At 48.4% G+C, this 26,788-nt stretch overlaps 1 protein-coding gene across 2 annotated transcripts; it reads right to left on the bottom strand.

Moving 5' to 3' along the window:
- Window positions 1–1,903: 1,903 nt before the first annotated feature.
- LOC135912088 (uncharacterized) lies at window positions 1,904–26,487 on the bottom strand. Of its 2 annotated transcripts, none has more exons than XM_065444469.2 (9): window positions 26,261–26,487; window positions 24,062–24,343; window positions 16,787–17,103; window positions 15,082–15,219; window positions 13,486–13,693; window positions 12,782–12,996; window positions 6,963–7,104; window positions 3,773–3,931; window positions 1,904–2,304 (listed from the first exon to the last, which is right to left on the bottom strand). In XM_065444469.2, the coding sequence occupies exons 1-9, from the start codon at window positions 26,279–26,281 to the stop codon at window positions 1,930–1,932; spliced, it is 1,857 nt and encodes a 618-aa protein (XP_065300541.1). In that variant the 5' UTR covers window positions 26,282–26,487; the 3' UTR covers window positions 1,904–1,929. The 2 variants fall into 2 exon arrangements, with proteins under 2 accessions (XP_065300541.1, XP_065300542.1); XM_065444470.2 differs by having other exon boundaries at window positions 24,062–24,340.
- Between the last annotated feature and the right edge of the window lie 301 nt (window positions 26,488–26,788).

Raw genomic sequence — 26,788 nt, 5'->3', positions numbered from 1 at the left:
ACCGACCAACGACCCTACACTACTCGCCACCCGGCGCCACACCCACCGGGAGCTGCTTATTAAGCCGCTCCCGAGGAACATGCACCCACAACACCACGAGATACGCCGCCGAGCTCGAGCTAAGGCGCTCCATCGCTATTACGGCCCCGAACCGGACGCCGTATGGGTGGACGCCGCATGCATGGGAGAGCAAGCGGTTGCCGGCGTGGTGGACCCCTCCCCACTCATCTCACTACCCCTCCCCCCAGACACTTCGCCAGAAGCTGCAGAGGAAGCTGCGATTGACATTGCCATCACCCATACGGAAGCCCGGTACATAATAACAGATTCAAGAACTGCTATACTAAATTTTGCACGAGGCCGAGTCCATGTTCCTGCTTTTTGTATACTGGACTCGCCCGTTGCAACTCCACCACGACATGTCGAGCTGATATGGATGCCTGCGCATTTCGGGAATCCCAGAAACGAGGCTGCCAACCTTTTAACCCGAGGTTCTATTAACCGGGCTCAGGTGGCCTCCGATCCGGGATTCACGAAGGAGCGCATGCACTCTTTCGGCGATCTGACGCAGGCTTATAGAACCGCATGTCAGATCTACCCCCCCCAACTCACCCATCCCTAGACAACAGACATTCGACACTTTGGAGGCGACTCCAGACCCGCAGACTCCCCTCCCCTGTCACCCTATCCCATTACTATCCCTCTTTCCCCACCCCGCCTGCGCCCTCTGTCCCGAACCGTTCGCATCCGCCATACACATACTCTCGCTTTGCGCTACGGACCCTCCCCCGCGGGGCCTGCAGCACCTGACATCGTGGGAGGACTGGGAGACAGTGATCCGCTCTGAGGACCCGGCAACGCAGACCATCGCGACCAGCCGGGCTGCAAGTGTTATGGACCTACGGAACATAAACACTTGAGTGGAGTACGGTCGTGCGGGGGCCCAGGGGCCAGCGTGCCGCGAACACCTATGTTTGAATGAGGTTTTTAACAACATCTATGCTGCTGCCGCGCTTCCTCTCTCCAGCATTTTCACAGAGTCTCTGCAGTCGAGTGAGATATGTTCATGTTTGCTTGTGCGTGCGTGACACCATGCTTGTTAATTTAGTGTGTCTATGATTACTAGTCTATACGGCCCATCAAGCTACTACACTTATTTCGTATAGCTAGCTGTCCACTAATTTGCTATCGCAATCGCTGCTTCGGCGAAACCTGACTTTTTGGGAGCAAACAAGGCGAAGCATTTTACCTCGTGTTTCGCGCCAAGACGCAATCTCGCTTCGATACGTTGTCACCACTTTGGGTGCTGGCGACTTGCTTTCTTATCTACCTCGTGCTGCCGCTTCACGTCACCTTACCTCCACGCGTCGTTCAGCCACCCAGCGCCCCTGCTCCGTGCACGGAGACGCTCACGTAATGGCGTCGACGAGTGGTGTCGGTACAGTTTTGCCTGCAGCGAGCCGGGGCAAGTGCGTGGCTGGTATTGGACATTGGTGAAACGTGTAATTTGCTTTTTGTGGCCGCTGTCGTCTGCAATTCATTATGGTCAGATTCCATTCGATAGCAGCTTGTGTTTTTATTTTCTGACCTTCCGAATTGTGGAGGACGGCGTAGAATCAAGGCCGGTGTAGGTTCGCTTAAATCCGCTAGGCATAGTTAAGAGCCTGAGTTATACTAAGGCAATCAATAGCATATATTATAAAATGAATAATAACAGGAAATTTACTTTAAACAGTAAAGTTAGCTGATAATATTGCACGGCCAATTCAAGTTTGCAGGGTCATGCACCAGCACATTGTTTTTATTTTATGAAACAAAACTTTACGATTACACAAAGTAAACGGGAAGCGAGACTGGATAAAACGTGTAAGAAAGGGCTGACATTAAAGGGACACAGTACACATAACAAGCGGCACCATGTCTTATTGGTCACCAGTAAACCCAGAAGTTGCACTTCCTTCTCTGATACATGGCGTCCTTGAGCCCGCAGTCGAAACTCCGCGTGAAACGCACGGAGTTCCTCAACACCGCGTTCACCAAGTCGGCGCTCTGCGGGTCACCACAGTGCGTCATGGTCCAGATGACGTAAAAAAGCTGCCAGTTGTCGTAGCGATCGTGCATGTAGACCTCCCCGTCGAAGGTCTCGAAGATGGTCTTGCGGTAGACGTCGAACAGCGGGCCGAGAAGCGCGGACTCGTAGATGAGCTCCTTGAGGAGAGTCGCGTTGCCGTCGACGTCCAAGGTGGCGTTGTGCACCGACCGGAAACACTCCGTGACGTAGGCAAGGTGCTGGTCGTGACCGTCCTGCGAGTCGCGGTTGCCGGAAAAAAATGACCGGAAATCAATGTTTGTCACATTAACTCACAAAAATACACTACTTGCATGGCTCGCTTGGTTAAAATGATCCAAGGCGCAAGAGAGAGCTTTAGTGCGAATGAGGCTGATTAGCGTAGATGCATAAAAGTTATTATCATACTGAAAGCAAAGGCAATATTTGATAGCTTGCCAAGAAAACAATAAATCGTTATAGGTAGTCAGTCATTAGAACGTGTGAGAGAGCACGGTTAGGTAAGCTAAGCATAGTCAAAGAAGGAATCCGGATGATGAAAAAAAACTTCTATGAAAAATAAAAATGGTTTTGGCACGTGTGGCAGGTAGTCTCAAGTGATTACCGGGAGCTTGCCATAGCCAAAGAAAGAAAAAAAAACCCAGCAAACCATTTCATTCTTCCAGTGCTGACCTAGGTGGTGGAAACTTGAAGGACAACACAGAAGCTTGAGAGGAAGCTAAAAGCCGAGAAATGAGCGACAGAATGTGAAATGACGGGCGCAATGTTAACATATAGGAAGAGAGCTGAACATCAATCAAACATATATATATATATATATATATATATATATATATATATATATATATATATATATATATATATATGTATATATATATATATATATATATATATATATATATATATATATACCAGAAAGTATTCTAGTAATATCAGTAGGTATAACTGCAGCTGGACAGGTCATGTAATACATAAGGAAGATAACCGATGCTGTAATAAAGTTACGCAGCGGGGAAACAGAGAAAGGAAGCACCGTTGCGTGGTGTGATGAAATTAAACTTTCAGGCAGAAGATGGGGTAAGAACGCGCAAGAGAGGGGCAATCGGATACGGCTGGGAGTGTCCTTCGTCCTGGAATCAACTTAACATAGGCTGTTGTAGCTTCTGCGGCTGCTGCTGCTGGTGATGATGATCAGAAAAAAATATGTCACACATGCAAGAAAAGCGAGTCAACAGCAGTTTGCATCGAAAGAAGACGAAATCGTATTGGACGCATTAGCGTAGCATGTATTTTAAAGTGAGCTACATTGGAGATCCGCCCACATCGTTAGACTTCGCTATATCCGGCATCGGCCCACATTTTTTGCTGAGTAAATCTACACTCCGGTTCCGGTTTTAGACAGGCGCAGTTTGAAAGAGCAACCTGGGGTTAGTTTCGGTCTTTTTGCGCTAAATGCGCCGCAGTATTATTGATCCGTACATAGCTCTACGCTGAAGTAGTGTATCTGTTTCATTGCAAGCTTTTTTTGGACGTCTTTTTCGCTGTCCTAAGGGCACTAGAATGGCTCAAGTCATCTAGCTAGACTGAAACGAAAGTGGCCAGATAGCAGATGTCCACGAACCCTAAATCGACCTGAAGAAGACTTTGTTTTCGATAATAAATGGCAGATGCCTCTGTGTGCAAGCTGCAGGCAACGGAGCTCACCTTCCAGGAGTACGGTCCCTCCGGCTGTGGCAGCAGGAGACGCATAATGGGCGCCGAAACAGGGACCGCCAGCACAGGCTCTTCCACGTCACTCTCCACCATGGTCGCCATGAGACCGTGAGGCACAGTCAACACGTTTCGATCATGGTCATACCTGATCTGTTGCACCACCAGAAAAGCGTCTGGTTAGACACGCAGAAAGAAATGACTACACTCCGTTTCATACATAGCTGGCGACTCTACGAAGGCTAAATAGACTTGTTTCATTGTTCGCATCCGCGATCAAAAAGTTGTGTGCCGACAAATGAAAGAACTTAATCAGGTAAGTGCCATGAAAATCAATGAAAAATTACATCTCGTAGCCACACGTCGCAAAATGTGATGTATTTATTGCATAAAAGGCCTTGGAGGTCTAAATCTATTTACCACTAAACGAGTGGGGTAACATGTTTCTGCGTCCGACGGCCCCAGAACTTCGCGTACGCTCGCGACCAAAACATAGTTCGCGGCCTGCCAGATGCACTAATAAGCACAAGGAATGTGTATTTCGACGCAAACTTGTGTCCACAGTTAGCAATTGTAATAAATGAAGTGGTTATATTCAAAAGAAAACAACGTTGCAGACCAATGAGGACTGCACTTCGGATGACGCGGAGTAACGCATATATGGCCGCACTACTTGTGTAGCTCCCGCAGCGTTGGCTGCTAAAGATGAATCGGAGTAGATGTGCGCTCTTTGGGAAACGAGAAATATTCGGGTAGGCGAGTTTGGGAAATCTCTTGCGGGTGAATTTTTTTACTGTAATGTCAATTATACGGACACGGCAGGCGTGTTCATGCCATCACCGCAGCTCTGCTTGCTTCTTTATCGACAGAGCGTGTGTGGTCCGTGCGCGGAGAGTTGGAAGTCACGTGATTTGCTGTGAGCGAGAGGGCGAGGGTGAGGGAGAGGAGTTCAAGCGAGAGCTGCGGGTGCTCTGTTTGAAAAGCTCATTAGAAGGTCTTCCGAGGCGCCAGCCAGGTGCAGTTCGTTTGCCTGCAAGAACGACGATGCCACGTGTATTCTGAGGAGCCGGAGCTCAATGTTAAATCTTGCTTGCGTTGTGAGTGCTTCGACCTTCTGCCCCAACTGCCATTTAAAAATTTTGCCGCTAAACCGTAGGTTAATTCGTCCACTTTGAAGGCTGTTATCGTGGGGGCTCAGCGTGAAAGTCAAACGAGGAAACTTTGGTGCATTTCATCGTGTTTCGGCCATGGCATCACGGCGTGTCACTACGTCGCTTCAATGCTGGTCGTATTAAGATCGACAGACGTCCTAAGATGGTTTCTGCCATAATTTTTTTAAGGGGTTTGCTAACCTGGCTTGGATATAGCAGACAGAAAGGCGCGGTGCATAGATCACGCACTAATGGTCGTGTGATCTTAATGATCGAAGCTCGCCTCTTAAAGCAGCTTGGCGACGCAGCATTTACAGTGGTCCTAAGCCACTCCTCGAGCTTGGTGAAAAAACACATCGCCCGGATAGCATACGCTGCTGTGAGCATCTCGCCAAATTTTGCACTCGTGCGCGGCGCGTGGGCCTCACAAGAGCAGTGCGAAGTCACATCTTTCTCTCAAACGCTCTGTTCAACAGAAGCCTTGCCATCCCCTTTTTGGTGCTGATGGCGACTGTCATATTTCGTCATGTAGCAGATTACCAAGCGCGGCTGTTATCGGCCAATAGCCGAAACCAATCAAGGAGCGTGAGACGACTATCGTCTGCTCGCGCTTGGCCTCGCCAGCACACGCAGGAATGAAACTTCGGCCACACAGCTTATCGGGGTGTCGTAGCCGTCGGCGCTCGCTAATTTCGATTAGTCTGACACATTTAATTAGCCTCGAAGTACGCGAAGCTTAAACTCAGACTGCACGTGCGCTGTGCCTGTCGTGCCTCGCGTTGCATAGTGTTTCCATCCAGAAGAGATGCGCACCAGTGGGCGCTTACAGCCGGCCACTCCTGGCCAGACCTGCTTCGCGCTACAAAGTACGTCTGTATTTGCCTGTACTGTCTGTGCAGGCTAAAGCCGCTCCGTGCCACGTAGAATGCCTAGGCTGGCGAACGCGAGCGCGCGCTCCAGCCCTGCTGTGAACTAACACTTGAACCTAGCAACACCTATATGCATCTAGTGAATACGGCAGATACCGCAGTGGCCGCAGGATGCCGCGACGATACATTATCTAGTGAAGGTCCCTCAGGGACCTTGTTACCTAGCACTAACGCCGCAGGCGAGGCACCGCTAATATATACCGCAGCCGGCGCTCCTCCCATGCTTCGGAACGGAGGATGTCGAAGGCAACTGAGAAAAGTAAATATCGTGCTCAATGTGTTTGCGCTCGTACTAAGTCTTCTTCAGAAAATGTTACGGTAATACATTACGGTGCCATATTCGGAGATGCCAAGACGATATTGAGGATTCAAATGAATGTGGTTCAGGGCCCCTTTGTATTGCTCCTATCTCATCTAATGACGAATTAGTTTGAAAACTTGTTGCGGTACAATACTCCCTAGATTACACTTGACAGATTCTAGCGTGTAGTTGCGATTGCCGGTGGGACCTGACGAGGAGCCCTTGAAGGCCGGCAGAAACTGCGAACGATCAGTCGCGTTAAATATCAGCTGCAATACTGTGTCCTGGTCAAAGAGGACCCAAGGCGGCGTGACAATTCTAAAGACCGGTCCACTAACTGGTGGACCGGTCTAAAGACAACTAAAGACCGGTCCAACTACTGGTGATAATTAAATCATTTCTTCGTATGTCGGCGCTGTCGCCTTGTGATCTTGCAAAGTGTTCGAGTACGTGAAACGCGCTGGAGGTTATTGGAGGCTACTGTACATTTTGTTTTGACGAAAGAAAAAACTGCGTTGTCTACGATTCGGCACATGGGACACAAATTAGCACTTAGTATTGCGAAAACTAATTTTTCTGTTAGAAATAGAAATGCTTTGAGCTGACGACCACATCCTTTCAATTCCATGGTGCATGCACAGTGTAGGCTTATGAGTGGCGCGGGGCAGTAGTTCTGCAGGTCCACACAGTTACAGAGTAGTTCAAAAAACTAATTTGCGGAGGGCTACGTGTTGTTAGAACATTCAAAGTGTCTGAGAATGAGAATGTTCTCTAAGCATTCCACGTATACCAAGACGTCGCACCTTCCAGGAGAAGACTGACGTTCCAAGGTCAGAAGCTGAAGGCTCGGATAGTCCTGCCAGCTCCACGCCCACTGCCTTCAACTCAGCCAGATATGCCGGTCTCCGCTTCTCCTGGTAGCGGAGAAGCTCGTCTTCTTCGTGTCTGCGTGTATAGAACGCAGCATTGTTGGTTCGCGTTTGCAAGCGACTGTTTGTAGCATCTGAAACAGCATCAAGATTTTCGTACATCTTAAATGCGAATGACGCTTAAATGGCTCGAAACAATAAGGGAGGGGGGGAGAGCCACGTCTCTAGTGTGGCTTGCAAAACTCAGTGTCATTATATAATCATATGAATTGTAGTATTCCATAATAAAAATCTATGGACACTTTGCTAAGCTAAATTGCGATAGGCTTTCGCCTATCGCAAACTGCCTTTGTTGCTGTTGTCTGAACTGTTCTGCGAACGGACGCCGCCGTGGCCGCGAGCATGGGATCCTTAAACTTCGTAAAGTGGCGACACGCTTCGAAGAATGGCGCCTCCTCCTCGCGCGCTCTGGCCGAGGCAAACGCCGCGTCGCTATTGGCCTAATAGCATCACGTGGCCCTCGCGCCTTGCTTCAGCGCCATTTTTGCTCGAGAAGCGTCTACGGAGTGGCGAGGAGCTCATGTTGGCGCCGTTGCTACGCTCGAGCAGTGTAGGGGGCACCACGGTCCATGAGAGAACGTGAAAGAGAGGAGAAACGAGGAAGAGTGAAGGTGGGGGAGGAGGACAGTGTCGCTACTTTACGAAGTTTAAGGGGCTTTATTATGGCTGCGAGGTTTGTCGCCGATGTGCGCGCACCCGAACGTGCATGTCCATTCTCTCCCACGCGCCCACTCGCACAGCGCTACTGGCATGGCACCTCCTCTCCTTGCTTCCCTCGCCGGTGATCACCGCTTTCCTGCGTCCACCACGGACTGCGCCCGGACACCCATGAGAGACTAAAGGCTTACGCCTTAATAATGTCTTATACGAAACGTCTACACTAATAAGAACCGACTGTAGATGTAGGTGCGAGGTATCCCTAATGCCCGCATAAATTTCAAGCTTTCATTATTAAGCGCCTTCACAGTCGCTGAAAATACGCTGAGCAACAAGAATTTTGCATTTGCGAATGCACTTTCGCATACCAAAATAGACATAGTGGTACAGTTGCAACGTTACATAGAAAATCCATGTCTACATCAGTTCTTTCGCAGCATTACATCTTACTGTTCTTTGGGGGCGTTTGTTGTGTCCTTCTGTACGTCATGAAAGAAATGTGTGAGCCTTAAATCTTTACAGAAAACGCAGAAACTAGTAGCGAATGGAGTATTCGTGCGTGCGTGATATCGCTGTAGCTACGTCACGGCTAGGCCATGGTTGCATTTCGAATGCAGATTCTGCCTTTGGTGCTTTGAAAGAACATAGTTGGAGGCGGGAGCAAAGTGAGCTTGGCGAACCGGAATTCGTTTGCTCGAGAGGCCGCGAAGGAGCGCAAAAGACAAGGCGAATTTGCTGAAGAAAGGAACTCACGGCAGGCCGCCAGGTGGTCGTAAGAATGGCGCCTAATAGGCACTCGAGACACAAACGCTAACAGTGGAAAGCGAATACTGTCGAACACGTTTTCAGCGACCAAGTTCGTGGGCTCGAAATAGTTCGATACGTCAGCTAACTCACCTGTAACGAACTTAAACGAATATTTATGATGTGTCCCGTTATGTGCGGATTCTTTTCTCTCGTGTTGAGAATAATCAAGGAACGAACCCACCTTCACTAGAAACGAAACTACGCGTAGTAGCTACCAAGTTTTCCTTGTCGTCTTGCCTTGGTGTAATTCTGCAGTGGTGCTCTCGATGATGTTGTAACTATACAGATAACAGGAACAAAACAACTGACCGACGATTACGATACTCCCCAATGTGAAATTTGAGCGTAGTTCCTATGTATAGTTTCATTTCGCGATATATTGACTGCCGCATACAATCTGTCTCGTGCGGAACGTTGGAAATGAAGCCAAGTGCGGCCCGACTGCCTCGCTGATCGGGAGATCGCGAGAGCCAGCGCGCGAGTGACGCGTGGACTCGATTCAAAGAAGCCGCCACCGGAATACTTCAGAGACGACGCGCGCTACTCTGGCGCCATCTCGCAGCCATCGTCGCCATATTACTTTTTCCTTCTCACGCTTTTGCAATACCCTCCTCCACTTTCCGCCTCGTAGTTGCGTTGCACTCTCCTCCTTCGCTTTCCTACTCGCCTCTTTCATCCCCGCTGCGCTCCTCGTTCGCTTTAATCTCCCGCTGTGCTCGTTCACTCGGTTACGCCAACGCTCGCCGCAGGAAGGGGCGCCTAAGAGCTGCGCTCTAATATAACTCCCCTGAATGCTGTGTTCGCGGCATCCTGGTGGCTTTATGGGGCTGAAAAAGAACAGCCCGAGTTCTATACATTCTATTACTGGTTCTTTATGAGGGAGTTACATTACCTATGTTTTGGTCAATAAGGTTTGTGCGTTCGATATGGAGAATAATTACTTTATCTGGGTACCAGAGAAAAGACGGGGAATGCGGGAGATTAAAGCGAATGGGAGATATCTGGGTACGTTATATTTGGGTTTCACTGTACAGCGGATGCTCGTGCACGTGTATCCTAGGGCGTTCATAAGGGCTAAAGTTTCGCCTACTGTTTCTAGGTGGCCAATTCTCTTAGGAGTGTACTATGCGCGACCATAACTGGTTTCGGCAGTAAGTGAATCGCTCGGTGCAGAAGTTCCAGGCGAGGTCATTTTTGTACGAGGGGGGACTCACGTGACAACGCGTCTGCGCGACAGCGATATCAGCTGTCCCAAACGTAAACCATGTGATCTAGTGTGCGGTGCACGTCACTGGCGTAGTTCATGTACAATACCAGGCCATCACTTTTCTTAAAGGGAAGCTGAAGAGTCTGTCGAATTCAATAAGACGCTCATATACGGATGCGGGAACCTTATAAACCATGTTGGTCAAATTTGGGTTTTTGTTTTCTAATAGGAGCGACGTAATCGTCGGTTGAAATTGCGCTGTAGCTCCGCCGCCCGTCAAATGCCGCGCGCTGCTGCTGACGCTGACGATGCGAGCGGAGACCGGAAACCGCGGTGTTGTGACGTCAACTTTAGTGTTTTGCTCCTTCGCAGCCTGCGCGACCGTGCCTGACCGTGCTTGTTTCTGCGTGCGTGCCGTCGTAATCTGCTTCGATCGACCCTGAATTTCTTTGTTGGTGCGTCTGCGTGTATGTAGAGTGGTGGTCAACGTGCGCAGCATCAACTGATGTGGTGGGCCGATCATGCCGTCTTTCTGTGCAGCCTACGGTTGCACGAACACCAGCGGCCGCGACGATGCTGTCTTCCATTGCTTGCCGCAAGACAAGAAGCTTTTAAGGAAGTGGGAGGCTGCTGTAAAGCGAAAGAATTTCAAGCCCTCAAGAACAACACTGCTGTGCTCCAACCACTTCCGTGACGACGATTATCACCAGAATTTCCACTAGCAGGCTTTCTAAACGCAGCGCGGAAAGATCGGAGCCACGAAAACAAAGACGGCACGAGTGCGGACTGACTGATGATAACTGGTGTTGGAAGGCCTTATGAATACACGAACTCGCCCAAACCTGGATTTTGATTTACTGCGAGCTCCTTCATGTTAGCACAATGAACGGAAGGTGCATGTTTATTTCCCGCCCTCGACGCAGGTTTCGTCGCAAAGCGCCGCGAATTTTCTATTTGCACGTGTGTTGTAAAACAGCCTGCATGCAGCTATAGCATAACGCAGTGCAAATGTAGAGTTTGCATGTGCTGGAAAGCCGGCGCACGCCAGGACGCTACGCTCCCCCCGTCTCTCGCGCACAGCGACAAACCGACCGTCTCACGTAGCCGACGGAATTCGCCGCCTTTACGACTTCGGTTACGAGTAGTGTGCGGATGGCGCACAGATGAAGGTCACTACACGTACTGCATGAACCGGGAAGCTTTTCACGCGTTTGAACCGTCTTTGTAGGTTGCCGACAGCTTTGGACAGCGCACAAATGCCGACGATCGCATCCCCGTTTACGTTCCACGAGGAGGCATGCAGGAACACAACACTGCAGTTGTTTGACCGGAAACGAGCTCACTAGATCGGCGAAAGATCGGCGAGATCACTAGATCGCTTTGCAAAAAACATACCCACCAAAGAGCATTTCCAACACGAGGAGATCCCAAGACTTCGCTTTCGTTCTGGTCGAAAGCACTGCTCGCACCAGCATCGTTTGCTCCTTCGAGAGGCCGGCTCTTTGCAATCGGCTCGTACATGTAGGGAGCAACGCCGAACTCTTCAGAAAAACGCAGTCTCTCTAAATTTTCTATTACCTCTTAATTTTCCATTAGGGCACCAAACTACCTGGCACCGCGCTTCATGTGGAGCGGCAGCGGTCGGTCGCTAAAGTTGACGTCACGGGTCGCCCGACCAATCACAGGCGGAAACGAGACGCGCGAGCTGGGCGTGTCTGCTGCTGCACTTTTCGTCGAAATAAAATATATTTGCGCTTTCTTTCGCTCAATTTCGATACGATATTCGAATTCGGAGTGTTGAAAACCATTATGTACACATGTTCACTCATTTTTTCTGGAAAACCTTTCAGCTTCCCTTTAAGGATCGAAAATGAACGCCGAAATCTGCTGACGCTTCGCGATAAGCTAGGCCCGTATTTGGCGAGGTATGCGTCTGAGAGCGTTACGATCCCGGGTGCGTGACGTGGTTGTCACGTGGAATTTCAAAAATTTCGGAAAGACAGAAAAAAAGAAACGTACAGTACAAGACCTACAGGCACCTGGTCCTCGAGCTTTTCAGAGTACACATGAGTCAAGATCACACAGACTATCGAGTGGTGGAAGCAAAACCGGAGAGACGCTGCATACATTCGCAGCGACAAGAGTGTCAGAGTTGTGAAAACGTCGAAGTCCGCATGCTGCGCATGTGACTGCACATGTTTGCGATAGATATCAGAAGCGTGAACAATCGTGAGCTTGATCTCGTTGACGGGCAGGGCGTAACACTCGGGCGAGCGACGAAAAGTGACGGCTATCTTTTGGAATGACGTATCATTTTCAACCGTTCTCTCGTGACCGATGTCGGCGACGCTGGGGTGAAAAATGAGAACGTCGTAGCGCCCTCTGAACAGTGCAGGGTGCAGACAGGCTGCTTTAAACGCTATTAGTTATAATTTCTCGACACCCTTCACGACTTCGGCATTGACGTCTCATCACTTAGATACGCAAACAAAATGTAGCTAGAGAAACTTGTTTGGGCTATAGCGCAAACGGGAAACGCAGGATGACAGAGAAGGCAGTCTGTCTTCGTCTCTTCTATCACCCGAGTGCCCCGTTCGCGTTATGCCCCAGGTAATGCAATATATTGTATTGCCCGTAAGTCGATTCTTTTACCTAAACACAAATAAATATGTATCGTTTAAAAAGAAAGAAAAGAAAAATGATGTCATTAGTAGCGTGAAGAGTTCCGATCAACATACTATGAACATCGTTCGCACAAAGTCCTCCGTTGTTTCTCAACCCTTGGCAACAACTTCTTCCCTATCCTAACAAAACCGTAATTTATTGACTAGTGCATCGAAAAACTAACATTTGATGCCGTCTGCTTAGTGTCCTGGGTTTGTGTGTTCTTCGGTGCTTTGGTTTTGCAATTTTTCGCACAGAGTTAAGTACAAATGTTCGCCATGACGGCATTCATTGCTCGCTCGAAGCGGGGTCGCAATGGCTACGGGAAACAGGACAAAAGCGATGCCGTCGGCAATACCTGGAGAGCCAGTACGGCACCCGCTGACTCAGCATGTGCTGCACGGTATCCAAAACCTGCACCACCGTCTCCTGGACGTTGCCCATCCTCTTGTCCAGCACGGCCGTGGCCAGGTTGATACTTTGCACCCTGAAAAGCCTCTCGTGAATGTGGGTGCAGGCCCGCTTGCGGGCACTCTTTCTACCGCCCCGCAACTCCCACAGCGCGCTTTCTTCCTGCATGTACAAACGAGCGAGAAGAATAATAGATGTCGGAAACAGAGCGGGTATGACGTGTTTCCGGCTCCCAAATAGGTTCCGGTGCATGCAGTCTGCAAAATTGTAGCCTTCAAGACTTGCTGAGATTATCCAAAGAGCCGTCACTCATGCAGTCACTGCGTCGTGGATTTGTACTCAACAGATGCTTTGATCCGAGAGGCTCGATGTTTTGTTAGTGACAATCATAAGAGGAAAAGAGACAATGAAGCCGGAGATAGCAATAAAAGAATAAAAGTTATGGTTAATTGAAATGTAGAAGCAACAAGCCAAAGGTTCAGAAACGAAAGAGGACGAAAAGATAACTTGCCGCAGGTGGGGACCTTGTGCCAGAAATCAACGTGGAGAAGTTATATCCTTTCTCTACGTGGAACCGTATCTTGGGGTTACAGGGTTAATCAGCCACAAGCATGTATAAGTATAATTCTTAATAAAAAGTACAATTCTTACCTTCGTCTCAAAGAGAGGTGCAAAGTAGAGTTCATTCCACAGCGTCTGATAGTGGGTCACGACGTCACCGGTAACACTGAATTTTTCCCTGAGATCGCAGCGCGCTGAATCAGCTAGCCACGTACAGATATCTTCTATACGGCTTTCTTCTATGCCTTTAGGCGTTTTGTGTTCCAGTGTTATGGGAAGTTCGAGTTCTCGAACGGTTCTGAAAGAAAATAAGCACTGGCATGTGCACTTCGAATGAGCGAAAGAAAAATGTAGATGACGCAACCAAGAAAGTCTCGCACGGGTTGAATCCAGATATCTTGACGATCACTGAAGTCAATAAAAGGATACAAACATTCATGCGTTCTTCAGTATAGGAATTGAAAAAGACAGAAGTTCAGAGAGAAACGGCGGCCTCAAGTGACAAAACTGCAGCAACTGGGAGAAGTTGCTTTTCTAACGAAAACGAGTCACCCTGTCTATTCGTTGACTCTAGCGATATCACTTGTTTGATCACTGTTGATGATTTTTTGTTATTTTATTTGGTTTTGTGTTGACAATCGCGGTCGGTGAGGGGCAGTGAGTTTAGGCACAAAAACAGAGAAAAAAAACAACACTATACCAGAGGCATCCGAACACAAATCTCCCATTATAACTATCACCATGCTCTAGCAACAATAATAATAATAATAATAATAATAATAATAATAATAATAATAATAATAATAATAATAATAATAATAATAATAATAATAATAATAATAATAATAATAATAGTAATAATAATAATAATAATAATAATCAACAACAAGAACAACAGTAACGACATGAGCATATGCTGCATGTCGGCTTTCCTGTTTGATATCAATCATAAAACTATCTTAAATGTTCCTGAAGCTTAATTTTTGCATTCAATAACCTCACACTAGTGCTGTGTGTCATGGTGCTAACTACACCTTTCACGTTTATTGAACCGTTCATGGTAGAGCGACTTTGTGGCGATGGGCCCATGCCATTTTTTTTACTACAGGTGGAAGTACGCCAGAGTACATGACATAATAAAATATTCATGATTTCGCAAAATGCGCAGTCCAACTGCCCAATTCTTTCCTACATTGAGATGTAATGTCTTCAATATATTAATCGAAAGAGAAAAAAAGTGCCTCGCCTTTGAACCTAAGATGCGCGCAACCAACTTTATTTAGCTTTTGCTTCAATTTGTTAAATTAACTGAACGTCGACTATATATGGTGTGCCAGCTAACGTTAACCAAGGTGCTGAAGGTAGGTAGGTAGTAAACTTTATAAGGAAAAATATATTATGCAAAATAGGATTATAAGACTTATGGTACTCGGTTGTCAGACCTCTGACAGCTTTTAACAGCCTGGCTAATGTTAGCTGGGGCACATAGCAGTACTTAAGCCCATGAGACGTCATATAAATACTATTTCCCTTTGGGCGCGTAAGAAACAAAGAAAGAAACAAACAAACGTTAGGCATGGTTAAATTTGTAGTTTAATGTTCGGCTTTGTATATCTAATTTTACAGCGTCCGTAATACATTTGTAAATTCATCTACTCCGGAATCATGCGCTTCAAGAGTGCTCACCTTTCCACGCGAGACACGAACTCTTCGACAGTGACGTCACTGTCCTGCTCAAAGACCAGCTCGGACAGTGCGCGAGGAACGTGTGGATAATCCGTGGGACAAGGGCGGGAGGAGGTGCCACCAAGTTTGCTGAAATCACTGCGGTAAAAAAAAAAGAAAGTCGAAAGTTGTTCAAGATGAACACTGTTCGCGTTCATCAAACCAGCCAATCAAATCATTCGGCACCAAACACGCACGCGCACACGAACACACATATGCATACGTACACACACGCACACGCACAAAAGATAGCTTATTAGACTAAAATGAATCTGGCGGGCAAAAAACCACTGCACATGTAAATTTCAACACTGGAGCGCTTTAACCTTCTTTCCTGCACTTCGGCTAACTTGCTAGTCGGGTTCAGAGTTTCAACAGCAGGGGGAAACTCCCCCGTTTCGGTGGCAGAGGTAACTGGCGCCATCTATGAAGAGGGCGAACTCGAAAATCCGTTTCTCTTGCATGGCCTCGTAGATCGTCGTGGGCTCGCGCGCCGATCCAGGTGACCAAGTCCTTCCCTTCAACTCCTCTCCCCGAGCCCTCCCTCGTAACGCCCTCACCTTCAACTGCCCCCGCGCGCGGGCCGTGCGGCTCCGCCGGCCCGGCCCCTGCTTAGCCCATTGCTTGACGTTTCATGTTTCGTTATCTGCTGTTATCGGGAAGTGTGCGCTGCTGTGCGTTAACCGGCGTGAGTAGTTTCATCAGTTTCGTGGTCCTCGGTAGCCGTGTGCTTGTGCTCCGCGATGTTTCACCCGTTTCACGAATCGTACCGCTCGTGCATCGTGCAGTGGTGCACAAAAAATTATGGGGTTTTACGTGCCAAAACCACTTTCTGATTATGAGGCACGCCGCAGTGGAGGACTCCGGAAATTTCGACCACCTGCGGTTCCTTAACGTGCACCTAAATCTAAGTACACGGGTGTTTTCGCATTTCGCCCGCATCGAAATGCGGCCGCCATGGCCGGGATTCGATCCCGCGACCTCGTGCTCAGCAGCCCAACACCTTGGCCACTGAGCAACCACGGCGGGTGTGGTGCACAAATACCTCAAAAACAAGCCCTTCAAGGTTGTTCCGGGTGCCTAAAGACAACAGGTAAGCGCGCAGACCCAAGAACATCAGAAGGCACATGTACATGAACACAGCCCTGTCCATCTGTGTGCTGCATGAGCCTCCGGACGTCGTTGCGCCTTGATTGCGCTGCACTTGCTTCTTGTCGGTAGAGTAAGGGACACGGACAAGCGCTAACTTTCAACTAACTTTATAACATACTTCAGAAAAATAACGATCTTGCGTAACAGCCAAGGTGCCACTGCCCGGGAGCTGATGGAAGCTTTCTGCATATCTCTTAGGGGGAAGGCTGATGGAAGTGACACATCTACCTCTTTAATGGATAGTGAGAAGGGTTCTTGCGCAGCTTGCTCTATAGTCTGTGGCAGTGACAATGTGATTACATGTTTCGCGCACGTGTGACTAGACATACCGACGAGCGATGAAGAATAATGTTAGCTGAAAGTTTGCGCTTGTCCGTGTCCCTTACTACGTCCTTGTCTTGAATTCCGCCCAGTCCGCTGCTTTTACCTAACATTACGAACCAAACCACCCAACAACAAGTCTTACTGCGCGTACCGCCAGTGCACCGTCGATGTAGCTTCAAGGCGTACTCACCAAGCGAAAGCGAAGTCAGAGGCACCTAGGTCGCCCTTGACGCAGTGCCGGAGCATGCGGACGTGCTCGGACGCCTCGGAGTCCTCGCCTTCCTGGTGGCTCGTGGCGTCCTTGAGGGCGCGTTTCACCACGGCCACCATCAGGTCCTCGGAGGCACGGCGGTAGAGAGACCCGCGACCATTGCACACGTGTCCGTAGAAGTCTGCGCAGGCTTCGGGTCTCCAGTGCACGCCTTCGGACGTCTGCTTCTCGAGCCACTGGCAGCCGGGTGTGACGCACTTCACGCTTGGCTCGACGCTGGGACCGAGCACTTCCGCCTGGAGACCCGTCAGAATGGATACTCCTCTTACTCACGAATGAACTCTTCCTGGAGACCCATCAGAATGGATACTCCTCTTACTCACGAATGAACTTTTCCTGGAGACCCATCAGAATGGATACTCCTCTTACTCACGAATGAACTCTTCCTGGAGACCCGTCAGAATGGATACTCCTCTTACTCACGAATGAACTCTTCCTGGAGACCCATCAGAATGGATAGTCCTCTTACTCACGAATGAACTCTTGCTGGAGACCCGTCAGAATGGATACTCCTCTTACTCACGAATGAACTCTTCCTGGAGACCCGTCAGAATGGATAATCCTCTTACTCACGAATGAACTCTAGACGTCCCAAAAAACGATGGCGAAATTAAAATGAAAAGTTTCTTTCAGCCATGAATTATGACTCAGTGACGAGAAATACGTCAGTACTAATCAACTCTACTCCGAGCTGCTCCAGCCTACAATGAGAGGAAGCTACGGAGGCCTAATATTGTCTTGTGCGTTCTGTAGCGAGTCCTTTGGCGTAATCAAGCAATGATTTATTGCCCAGGCAGTGATGCGACGTTTCTCCTTGAGAATAATTAGGTCACCTGCTACTCTCTGCAGGAGCTGCGGGGAAGGAACATTTATACCTTTAAATATGACAAAACTCGGCACGTTGAGCTTCGCATCAGACATAGTAGCGCCTTCCGTTATCTACTCGTGTGTTGCCGTTGTATGTACAGCAAAGTGAAATCGAGTCAAAGTAGGTCAGAAGAGTGTTCCGCTTACCAGCAGCTTTATGCGGGTTGTTTTTTTCTCCGCCATCGACAAACAGAACTAAAAAAAAGACCGGGTATAAAACAATGCGTGCATAATAACTAAATGTGATATCCTATTAGCACACACATACGTGTGTTTATTCAAGTTCATCACAAGTAGTGAGAACTGGGCGTATTGGAACGCGTTCATGATCTGTCAAAGCAACGACGATACAAAGACAAAAATAAAGAGATGATCACAAGCGCCATCTATCCACTGAGGTTTTATTGCAAACACGTGGCTAATATATAAAAAACATCCGTCATAGGAAGTTAATGGTGGATCTCGGCGTAAAACACTTTCATGTTAATAACTTCAGACATTTTACTTGAGAGGCGTCTAGCGTTAAAAAAAAGCGCCCTTGCTTCGCTGTGTACTTGGAGCTGGAACACTTGTCGATCGCTGTCAAGAGGAGAAAACTCGGTCAGTATGAGTTTTTTTTTTGCTACAAATGCCCACACAACGTTCATACCTTTCAGATCTGTAGGTGCGGAGCGCGGCATGCGACAGCATGCTGTTTCAGGTTTGCAAAGGCATTTGTACACTGTTTCCATTTTGTAAGCTTTTCTAGTCGATAATTCGCTCAACGCATTATCTTCGTGACAAGACTCTAACCCAGGTACGTGCAGTGCTTTTAGCATAGACCTTCTCCATTGTCTTCCACATGACGATTTAAGGAAGAGCGCTGCAAAAGCGATAACTTATGAGTATGATGAGTTTCGATTCAAGAGTGATTGCAGAATTTCTGCGGATCTTTCCCAGACCTTTTCTCTTTTTATCTCTTTTCTCTCTTTTTTTTTATCTGCTTACGCACAGAGATCAGCGCACGCGATAAAATGCTCGTCATTCACATTCATATGCATGAGCACGAATGCGTAAGTCGGCTCCTCCATATTTCAAGCACGTGATGAATTAAACTTTTTGAATCATGTTTATTAGCACGCGATGTGTGTAGTGTGTCAATACGAGTGTTGGCTTTATTTATTTTTCCAGCTTCGGGGCCAGGAGGGGGGCAGTGCAATCTGCGGTCAATATATGGGCTGCGTGCTTGCAATAAAGCTTCAAGTGATAGACAGCGCTTGCGATCTTTTCTTTTTAGCCTTGATATCGTCGTTGCGATGAAAGACAATGATCGAGACTCTTAGACTACGCCCGAGGAAAGAAATAATGAAAATACGATCTCTCCGTGTTGAAGAGGTCATACAATATCCAGTTGAAGTCGATGAAAGACAAAGCCTTTCTTAGCGAGTCGGGAGTGAGCTAGTGGCGGAGTGACTGCACTCTATCGCGTCACCAATCGTGGAGAGGGAGTGGGAGGGTGTCGAACTCTTTGAATTTTGATGCGAAAGCGTCAAACGGCCCATTGAGTAAAAAAAGACGGTGACGTCAGCTGCAGCCAAACGGCACCTAGATTCCCATTGGCTGCGATATCACGGCACCAGCTTGCCTCGGGACGCAAACTCGCGCTTGCTGGCTCGGACATAGAGAAAGCAATTCAACAAGAGGGGACACTCGGCGAAAACTGGCAAGAGGGAACACGTCGCGCTTAGCGTTTGCCCCATCCGTTAGCTGACGCGAACACCGAAAACAAAAAGAATCTGAAATGAACTTACAGAAAGTGATTTTTTTTAATCTTTCCCGCTAAAACTAAAAAAAGTTTTGCGTATGAGTGAACTTATACTTTGCGACTTATTTTTCTTGCGTTACCTAGCAATAAGCTAACGGCACGCCAGACGTGCCACACTCTTAGGCAAAGTTACACCCTTTATCTTGCCCCTTCTGCCACACAACAATAATCGTTATCAGCCTTGATGCGTTTCCTCTCTTTAACGCTGCGAGCCCGGTACTTTCCAGTAACGAACGGCATGCGCGTTATCAGCATAGAACAGTTTACACCCTTTGGAGTGCCCCTTCTGATAACGCGCGTGCCATTCGTTACTGGATAGTTCCGGGCTCGCAGCGTTAAAGAAAGGAAACGCATCAAGGCAGATAACGATTATTGTTGTGTGGCAGAAGGGGCAAGCCAAAGGGTGTAACTTTGCCTAAGAGTGCAGATGCAAGCTAAATATACCCCGTAGCGAAGCTTCCATTGAAGCCCATACGTTCAAAAAATGGCGGACCATAGGGCTTAGCGCCATCTGTGTGAAGAGGGAACACTTGCTATGCGCGCTGAAAAAAGGCGTTTATTGATAATGATAAAATAAGATAGAGTTTACTCGACATGCATATATAAAATTGCTAAGGAATTTAATTTTCCTTGAATGAATCTGTGTCTCGCTTTAATTAAAAACGCAGTTTTTTTTCTACTGTTTGTTCCCTCCACACACTATCGCGTTTCAATCGCTTCTTCGATAACCACCCTTCCTGTTGTCGGTGACAATTTGTTCTGAACCGCTTTTCGCTCGAAGCTTCGCGACCTGTTTGGATCGACCTTGCCAGACGCATGCGTCATGCGCCAGGCACGCCACCGAACTGAGCTAGGCCGGCGGCGCATGTGAAGTTCGCGTGTTCGGCGAGACTCGACCCTCTTTATCTTGTCTTTTTCTTTTTGACGGTTTTGTGTTCCCGGCGTTTTCCTGCGTTCCTTCTGCTCTATGACACGGCACCACTTCATTATGGGACTACGGCAGGGTAAGAAATTTTGTTTGAAAGTCTTCGACGCATTTCAAGCAATTTAGGCTTTTACGGCACAAAACCGATTTTGATGCAGTTAGCGAAAAACAGCTCGGCCTTCCTGGCGCCCTTAATTTGAGTTAATGAATCGTACTGGGACATGTTTGCGACGTTTCCCATGGACCCCCCAAATTGTTGAAACTTATTCCGGCAGTCATTGGGCACGCTCGCCCCACCCGGCTTTGTGACGCAGTTAGCGAAAAGCAGCTTGGTCGTTTGACGGAGCTATTTTCACGTGTGGTGAATTTTACTGCGACAAGTTTGTCACACTTTCTCTGACCACCAACATTATTGTGATTATTTGCCTTACTTTTTGGGATACTTTGAGACGTGCTCACCGCGACTGGCATTGTGATGAAGTTAGCTAAATGTAGCTCGGCCGTTTGACAAAGCTAGTTTGGCGTATACTGAATATCAGTGGGATAAGATTGTGATGACATTTATGACCATAGAACATATACCTTCTTGCATTTCGATAGGGGTGAGATGCGAAAACACCCGTGTACTTAGATTTAGGCGCCCGTCAGAGAACCCCCAGGTCGTCCGAATTCCCGGAGTACCCTACTGCGTCGGGTCTCATAATCAGATCGTGGATTTGGCAGGTAAAATCCCATAATTTAACATATACGTTCTTTCGGTACTCACGCTTGCAGAAAACGCGACGAGTGAGTGGCAAGAGTGATAACGCGGTAGTTGCTTGCGCCGGCAGAACGCGCAAAAGATAACGCCCAGAAGCTCAACAACCGGGAACTCGTAACCAAAAAATTTTGTCTTTTGAACGACTTGAAAACAGGCTTTGCACCCAAGCATTTGTCTTGAGTGCGAGTAGCAGGCATTCTGCGAGCGTCTGGCGCGGTCTGACTGAGAGCCTATGTTGTGGCCACCTTTGTGTACAGTCGCGACTACTGCTAGCCGGAACGCGGGAGCCCTGGAATCACTCCGAGGAGAGTCCCACCACCGGCGCCTCATGGTCTTGCGGCGCATGCGCAATCAAAGCGTTTGGCGAAAAGCCCAACGAGTTCTCTTCTATGGCGAGTCGTTCACCAAGCCTTCATGAGGCGCGGTTGGTGGAACTCCGTGGAGGGGTGCCACAGACTACTGTGTTCCCTCTAGTTGTAGTCGCACCTGTACACAGCGTACCATCACATTGGCTGAGGCCAAGTTATTTTGAAAACGCGCAGTCGCCCGTGTATTTGTGCTCTTAAAGTGGAGGAAATAATGCCTGGTAATCAGGGAGTGTTTCGGAAGCAGATCTTTATGAAATTACACGTGGTACAGATTCGATAGAGGCTTGTAAAGATCGTTCGCGATCATTTTTACTGAAGAATAAAACAATTCCGCACTAAGACCACGCCCGGTGAGCAGTAAAAGCAAAAAATGCAATAACTAAAGTGCCGCGCTGAATCAACGCAGTCGGCCTAACATGTGCCAGCTAGCGTTAACAACGCGCACGCCCAAAACCAAAACCGGAAGTGTGGTTCAGGCGTTAATCCCATCTACTTGGTGCGCTACAGTCGATTCGGGTGCTGGACTCTATGGGAGTGTCCGTTCTTGTTGAATGACATTATCTATGGGTCGGGCCTCAACAGAGCCGAGCAGGCGAAGCTAGGGGCTCCATTCTAAACACGAATGGCGACTGCGCGACCGCGATTATCCAGAATGTTGACTCTCTGATTGGCTGTCGAGAGGTCACCTGGCTTAAAATTTGTGCTGGCAAGCGGAAGCCTGACAAAGTGGGATTTTGCGTTTTCGTCAACATGGCGAAACGTGACGTGGAGCTGCAAATTTTATCGGCCAATACTTTTTCTGGTCCTTGGCGGCTTGCGACCTTAGCGCTTCAAAAAGAAAGTGAGCGGTAGCATTCAGAAGTCAGTGTAGTGCGTCTGCAATTTCGCGAATATGTGGTGGCGATAAAAGACAGCCGCCATGCCAGCTTGCTGGTTGGCTGGAGGAATCTGCCGTGAGGAGCGTCACAGTAAGGGCTGTTTCGTAAACGTCAATTTGACCTTGCGTGACGCAGCGCTGGTCCGCCATTGCAGAGTTTTTCCGCCATAATTTGTGGTGAGACAAGCCGCAATATTTATGCTAATGAGCGGCCGCATGCAATGGCAGCAGAGAGGCATGCGTGTCGCCGCGTTTTCCCCGTCGTTTGGTGCCACGAAAATCTTTTGTTCATAACGCGCGCTATAGCATTTGCATCGCTCTCCGAGGGCGTTGACATTTGTGTTTTGGTCCATCATTAAAAAAAAAACACGTTTATTTGAAATGGTATTGATTGAGCATTATCCTCTGCGATTTTTCGCACTTTTCACTGCGGCGTTTGGAATCAAGATTAATGACTTTCCGCATCATGAGAGGCTTTGACAACGGCGGCTCTTTTTAATTTATAAAAAGAAATGTACGCAAGGCGGCGCCTTGAAGATTCCTCAGACGTGGGAGTAAGCAACGAAGTGAAGAGATGGCAGCGCCTGCGCTTGTGCGTCGCGTTAGCCGATACATCTGGCGCACGCAACGCTATTGGTGAAATTTAGCTGCTTCAAAGCCAGCCGGGTCGGGCTGAGTCACTTGCGTTTCGCGAGGTAACGATAAGGCAGCCTAGAACGTGCGCTCGTCACCACTGGCGCTGGTCGCGCACGTTGTCTCCAGGTAGAAAACAAGCTCGTTGACGCCACTGCACGATGACTCGTTCCGTTTACCGGGTACACGCATCCCAGCTAATGGAGCAGACGATGGAAGCGAGAAGCGTTTTCGACGGAGTAGTTGTAGGCTTTGAGCTAGCTGCTTTATTTTTTACTGAAAACTATTTTGCCTTACCGAGAACGTTAGGTTCGGTGCCTTCATTTCAGTTTCACAGGCAAAACGTCAAGTTTACGTCACGTTACGAAAGCAAAGGTACTTTTCAGCAGACACAAGCACGAGGGCACCTAGCCACTCATTGCGCTTCATGCAAATGCAAGGCTATCTCCCACAAGATGGTGATTGCACTGAAAAGTGGGAACCTAAGAAAAAGAGAGGGCGTGGAAGCATACAACATCAAACTGGACCCACTGCGCTCTGTGTCAGCGCGCCGTCTATTTCACTCCGCAATAAGGATATTAGCATAATCACTGACAATAAGAGGCGTTGGTAGATTGGGCAGAGCACCCCTGCAAATGCCTGTAGGATATATGTACGCTTCGAACGCTCAAAAGTAAACCACTTGATAGTTTGCGCTCAGGTTTCGTGCGTTGTTTTCTGGCTTAAGTCCAGTCCCTCCGTTGCTGTGCGCAGCAGTGTTAATTAAATGGGAATGGAGGGAAGGGAGGAAGGAAATATAAGGTTTGCTAGAATAAGTCCAGTGTGAAGTGCGCCCTACACGTGGACGGGTGAGGGAAAGAGTGAAAGAACATTGGAGTCTAGATTAACCGCACGGACTAGACTGGCCTACTCCAGTCAAGACTACTCCGAAACCTTAGGAGTAGAAGTGAAATCTCTCACCAGCACTTGCTCGGTGTGGTTGTCGTCCGGTGAGTAGCGGTCGAAATCCTTGAGGAGCTCTCCCCTCAGGATGCCCAAAGGTGGTTTCGGGTGGTGCAGCTCCCACCAGTAGATGAAAAGGCCAACGTAGGCCAGTAACAACAGCACGATCAACAATTCCAAGAACAAGACGAATGGCCTGTTTCTTTCAAGCCTCGCCATCGTCATCCAAAACCGTTGCCTCCGAGACGCTGGTGCAGGGATGCCAGACGACGGCTTGGTTGGCGGGGGAGCCGTCTTCTGCTGTGCATGTGCACGAGCGGAAAGAGAAAGAGAAAGAGAGAGAGAGAGAGAGAGAGAGAGAGAGAGAGAGAGAGAGAGAGAGAGAGAGAGAGAGCTAAGGAAACCAGCCAGAAACTGGCTCCTTTGGCTCAAGAGACCAAACGCAGTTTTTTTTTTTTGCGAAGGAATTAGACATATAAGGAGCCCAAATTTACACGAAAAAACTGGTTGTACTCACACAACTATATACGCCTTGCGCTTGGTATAGTAGCAGATGTTTTCCTGGCTTAATTCGGTCTAAAGAGTATCGCAAAATTTCGATAGTAAGAAGCTGTAGAAACGTTTTCAGATTAGCTGGAAATGGAGGAAGCATTGGGTGTAGCGGTAAATGGAGCTTCAGGTACTTGCATGCCTGCTTGTCACGTAGTCATGGCTGGTGTTTTGCACATGCCAACATGAATAGGACACGGACTATCCATGTTTTTTATGGCAAAGTATCGCATTCGGCGGGTTACGTATGGCGGTGGGTATGCATGTTTTATTTGAGAAACATCATAGGCACGCGCAAGGAAAACGAGAAAGCTCAGCTGGCCCATAACTTCTCAGGAGGTTAGATCGTATAGCGAAGCCGACTGCATACCGGTTGTGGGCAATGCATTGAATAAAATATTTTTTAAACTGGAATTTACCTCTGCAAATTACTCAGGGGGTGGCGACTATCTAAGACGGTCACTATGAACCACTCTTTGGCCCCTGTGAACTATATCAAATGTGAGCAACGTAACAACGAAAGTGTACGATAAAGCTTAGCGCCCCAAATCAAATCGTGCGCCCTGAGAGGCATTGGGGACTACGCGTACCCATTTCGATCACCTGGAGTTCTCTGAGGTGCACAGAAAGCACAGCACAAGCGCTTGCATATTCATATTCCATCGAGCACTGGATTGCTTCCGCCTCAGCCGTGAACCGAACCCGCCACCTCTAGCTCAGCAGCGGAAAGCCATTGCCACAGAGGCACAGCGAGGGCTTAGAATCAGATAGTGTACAGAGCAGAACTCGCGTAGCTTCTAGGGGACCGCCATCTTTTGCCGCGGGAACTGGCGGAGAGAACGACATACCAGGCGCGATGACGCTCGTACGGTTCTTGTCGCATGCTCGCCGCCAGTGCTCGCAGTTTCTCGCAGAGCTTCGCGCAATTGCGAGAGGAAACTCTGGCGCTGTGCTCCTTCTGCCACCGTCGGAATGATGGTGCTAGTATACGGATTTGTCTGATATTCGAGCTTGGGGCTTCGGATGGCCTTGTGGCTTCGTTTATTACACCTTGTCTAGGCTAAATTGGCCTCTAATTCAAAGCAATTGATACCTTGGTTAATGCGGCAGGAAATAAGACTTTGCGAGCACGCGTAATCGCGGCCAATTGTAGCGGTTCCGTTTGTCCACGCGCCCGTGGAGCAATGATTTCAATATCGGGCTTCTTCTGTGCTAGAGGTCCCGTGCTTGAATCCGGCCGCCGGACGATAACATTTATTTATTTATATCTAGCGCAGCACTTTCTTAACGAATTATCACTTTGCGAAGTCTCGAAACCGCTTAAGGCCAGAACGACGAAGTTCACGCGAATCCATGCAGCACCCATCGTTTCCATGCGACTCCCGTCGACACCAGCACCACTGTTCAGTCTAGTAATTCTGTGCAACTCCACGCAATTCATGGCTTTGTCGTCAGCTGTCACGTCGTCAAATTGGTGACGTGACATGGCAACTGGGGTCGAGATTAGGTGCGCCTGCTCGAACGGGCGCGGGACAGAAACAGAATCTCGTCTCAAACAGCGCTACTAAACACAATCAGGTCTCGCACGAGGTTACATATGCATAAATAGTAGCCGAGAATCAGCTCATGGTAGAATCGAAAGAGGCCATTAAGGCACGGCGTCCTCACCCGTCTGAAGAGGAACCACATCTTCGAGATATTCTGGGACGGGGGTCGAGCGCGTTGTTCCCCTCAGAGACGAAATTCAGCGGCTATTCGGGCGTGAATCCTGGGCCGCTGAGGTGTGCGTAGGAGGAAGCTAGACCAAGCGAACTAGCACAGCGATGCAGCTTGCGAGAATGAGGCAGTGAAATTCGGAATGCGGCGGCTGGCGCGTGGCTCCGAGGTTCCAAGATGATGATGACGACGGCGAAGAAGAAGACGAGTATTTAAGCTGGACTGATGATGTCCACTCTGTGGCATATGTGTAGTGAAACTGAATCGATAGACCCCTTCTTCTTTTTTACCTTCCGACGGTGATAAAATCTGAGAAAGAGGCTACTCGAAGCTCCACTTCGCAAAAATGGTTTAAGAATACCTGTTCTGGTAATACTCGACGCTACAATGTATTCACAGGTATGTTTCTTGCAACATGTTACGATTTTTTGTAAAAGCAATATAGTTAACGTGCTGTTTTATTTTCTTTTTGTAGCGATA

The sequence above is a fragment of the Dermacentor albipictus genome, chromosome 10 (assembly GCF_038994185.2).
Source record: "Dermacentor albipictus isolate Rhodes 1998 colony chromosome 10, USDA_Dalb.pri_finalv2, whole genome shotgun sequence".
Lineage (NCBI taxonomy): Eukaryota > Metazoa > Arthropoda > Arachnida > Ixodida > Ixodidae > Dermacentor > Dermacentor albipictus.
This window is presented reverse-complemented; position numbering and strand designations above follow the sequence as displayed.

What these genes read in the sequence shown, in the direction of transcription:
- LOC135912088 (XM_065444469.2), bottom strand. Translation starts at nt 26,281, where the DNA reads ATGTGGTTCCTCTTCAGACGG. An exon ending in TTCGTGTCTCGCGTGGAAAG is followed by an intron (nt 13,694 to 15,081) that starts GTGAGCACTCTT and finishes ATTTTCTTTCAG; the next exon opens with AACCGTTCGAGAACTCGAAC. An exon ending in CGTCAGTCTTCTCCTGGAAG is followed by an intron (nt 3,932 to 6,962) that starts GTGCGACGTCTT and finishes GTGGTGCAACAG; the next exon opens with ATCAGGTATGACCATGATCG.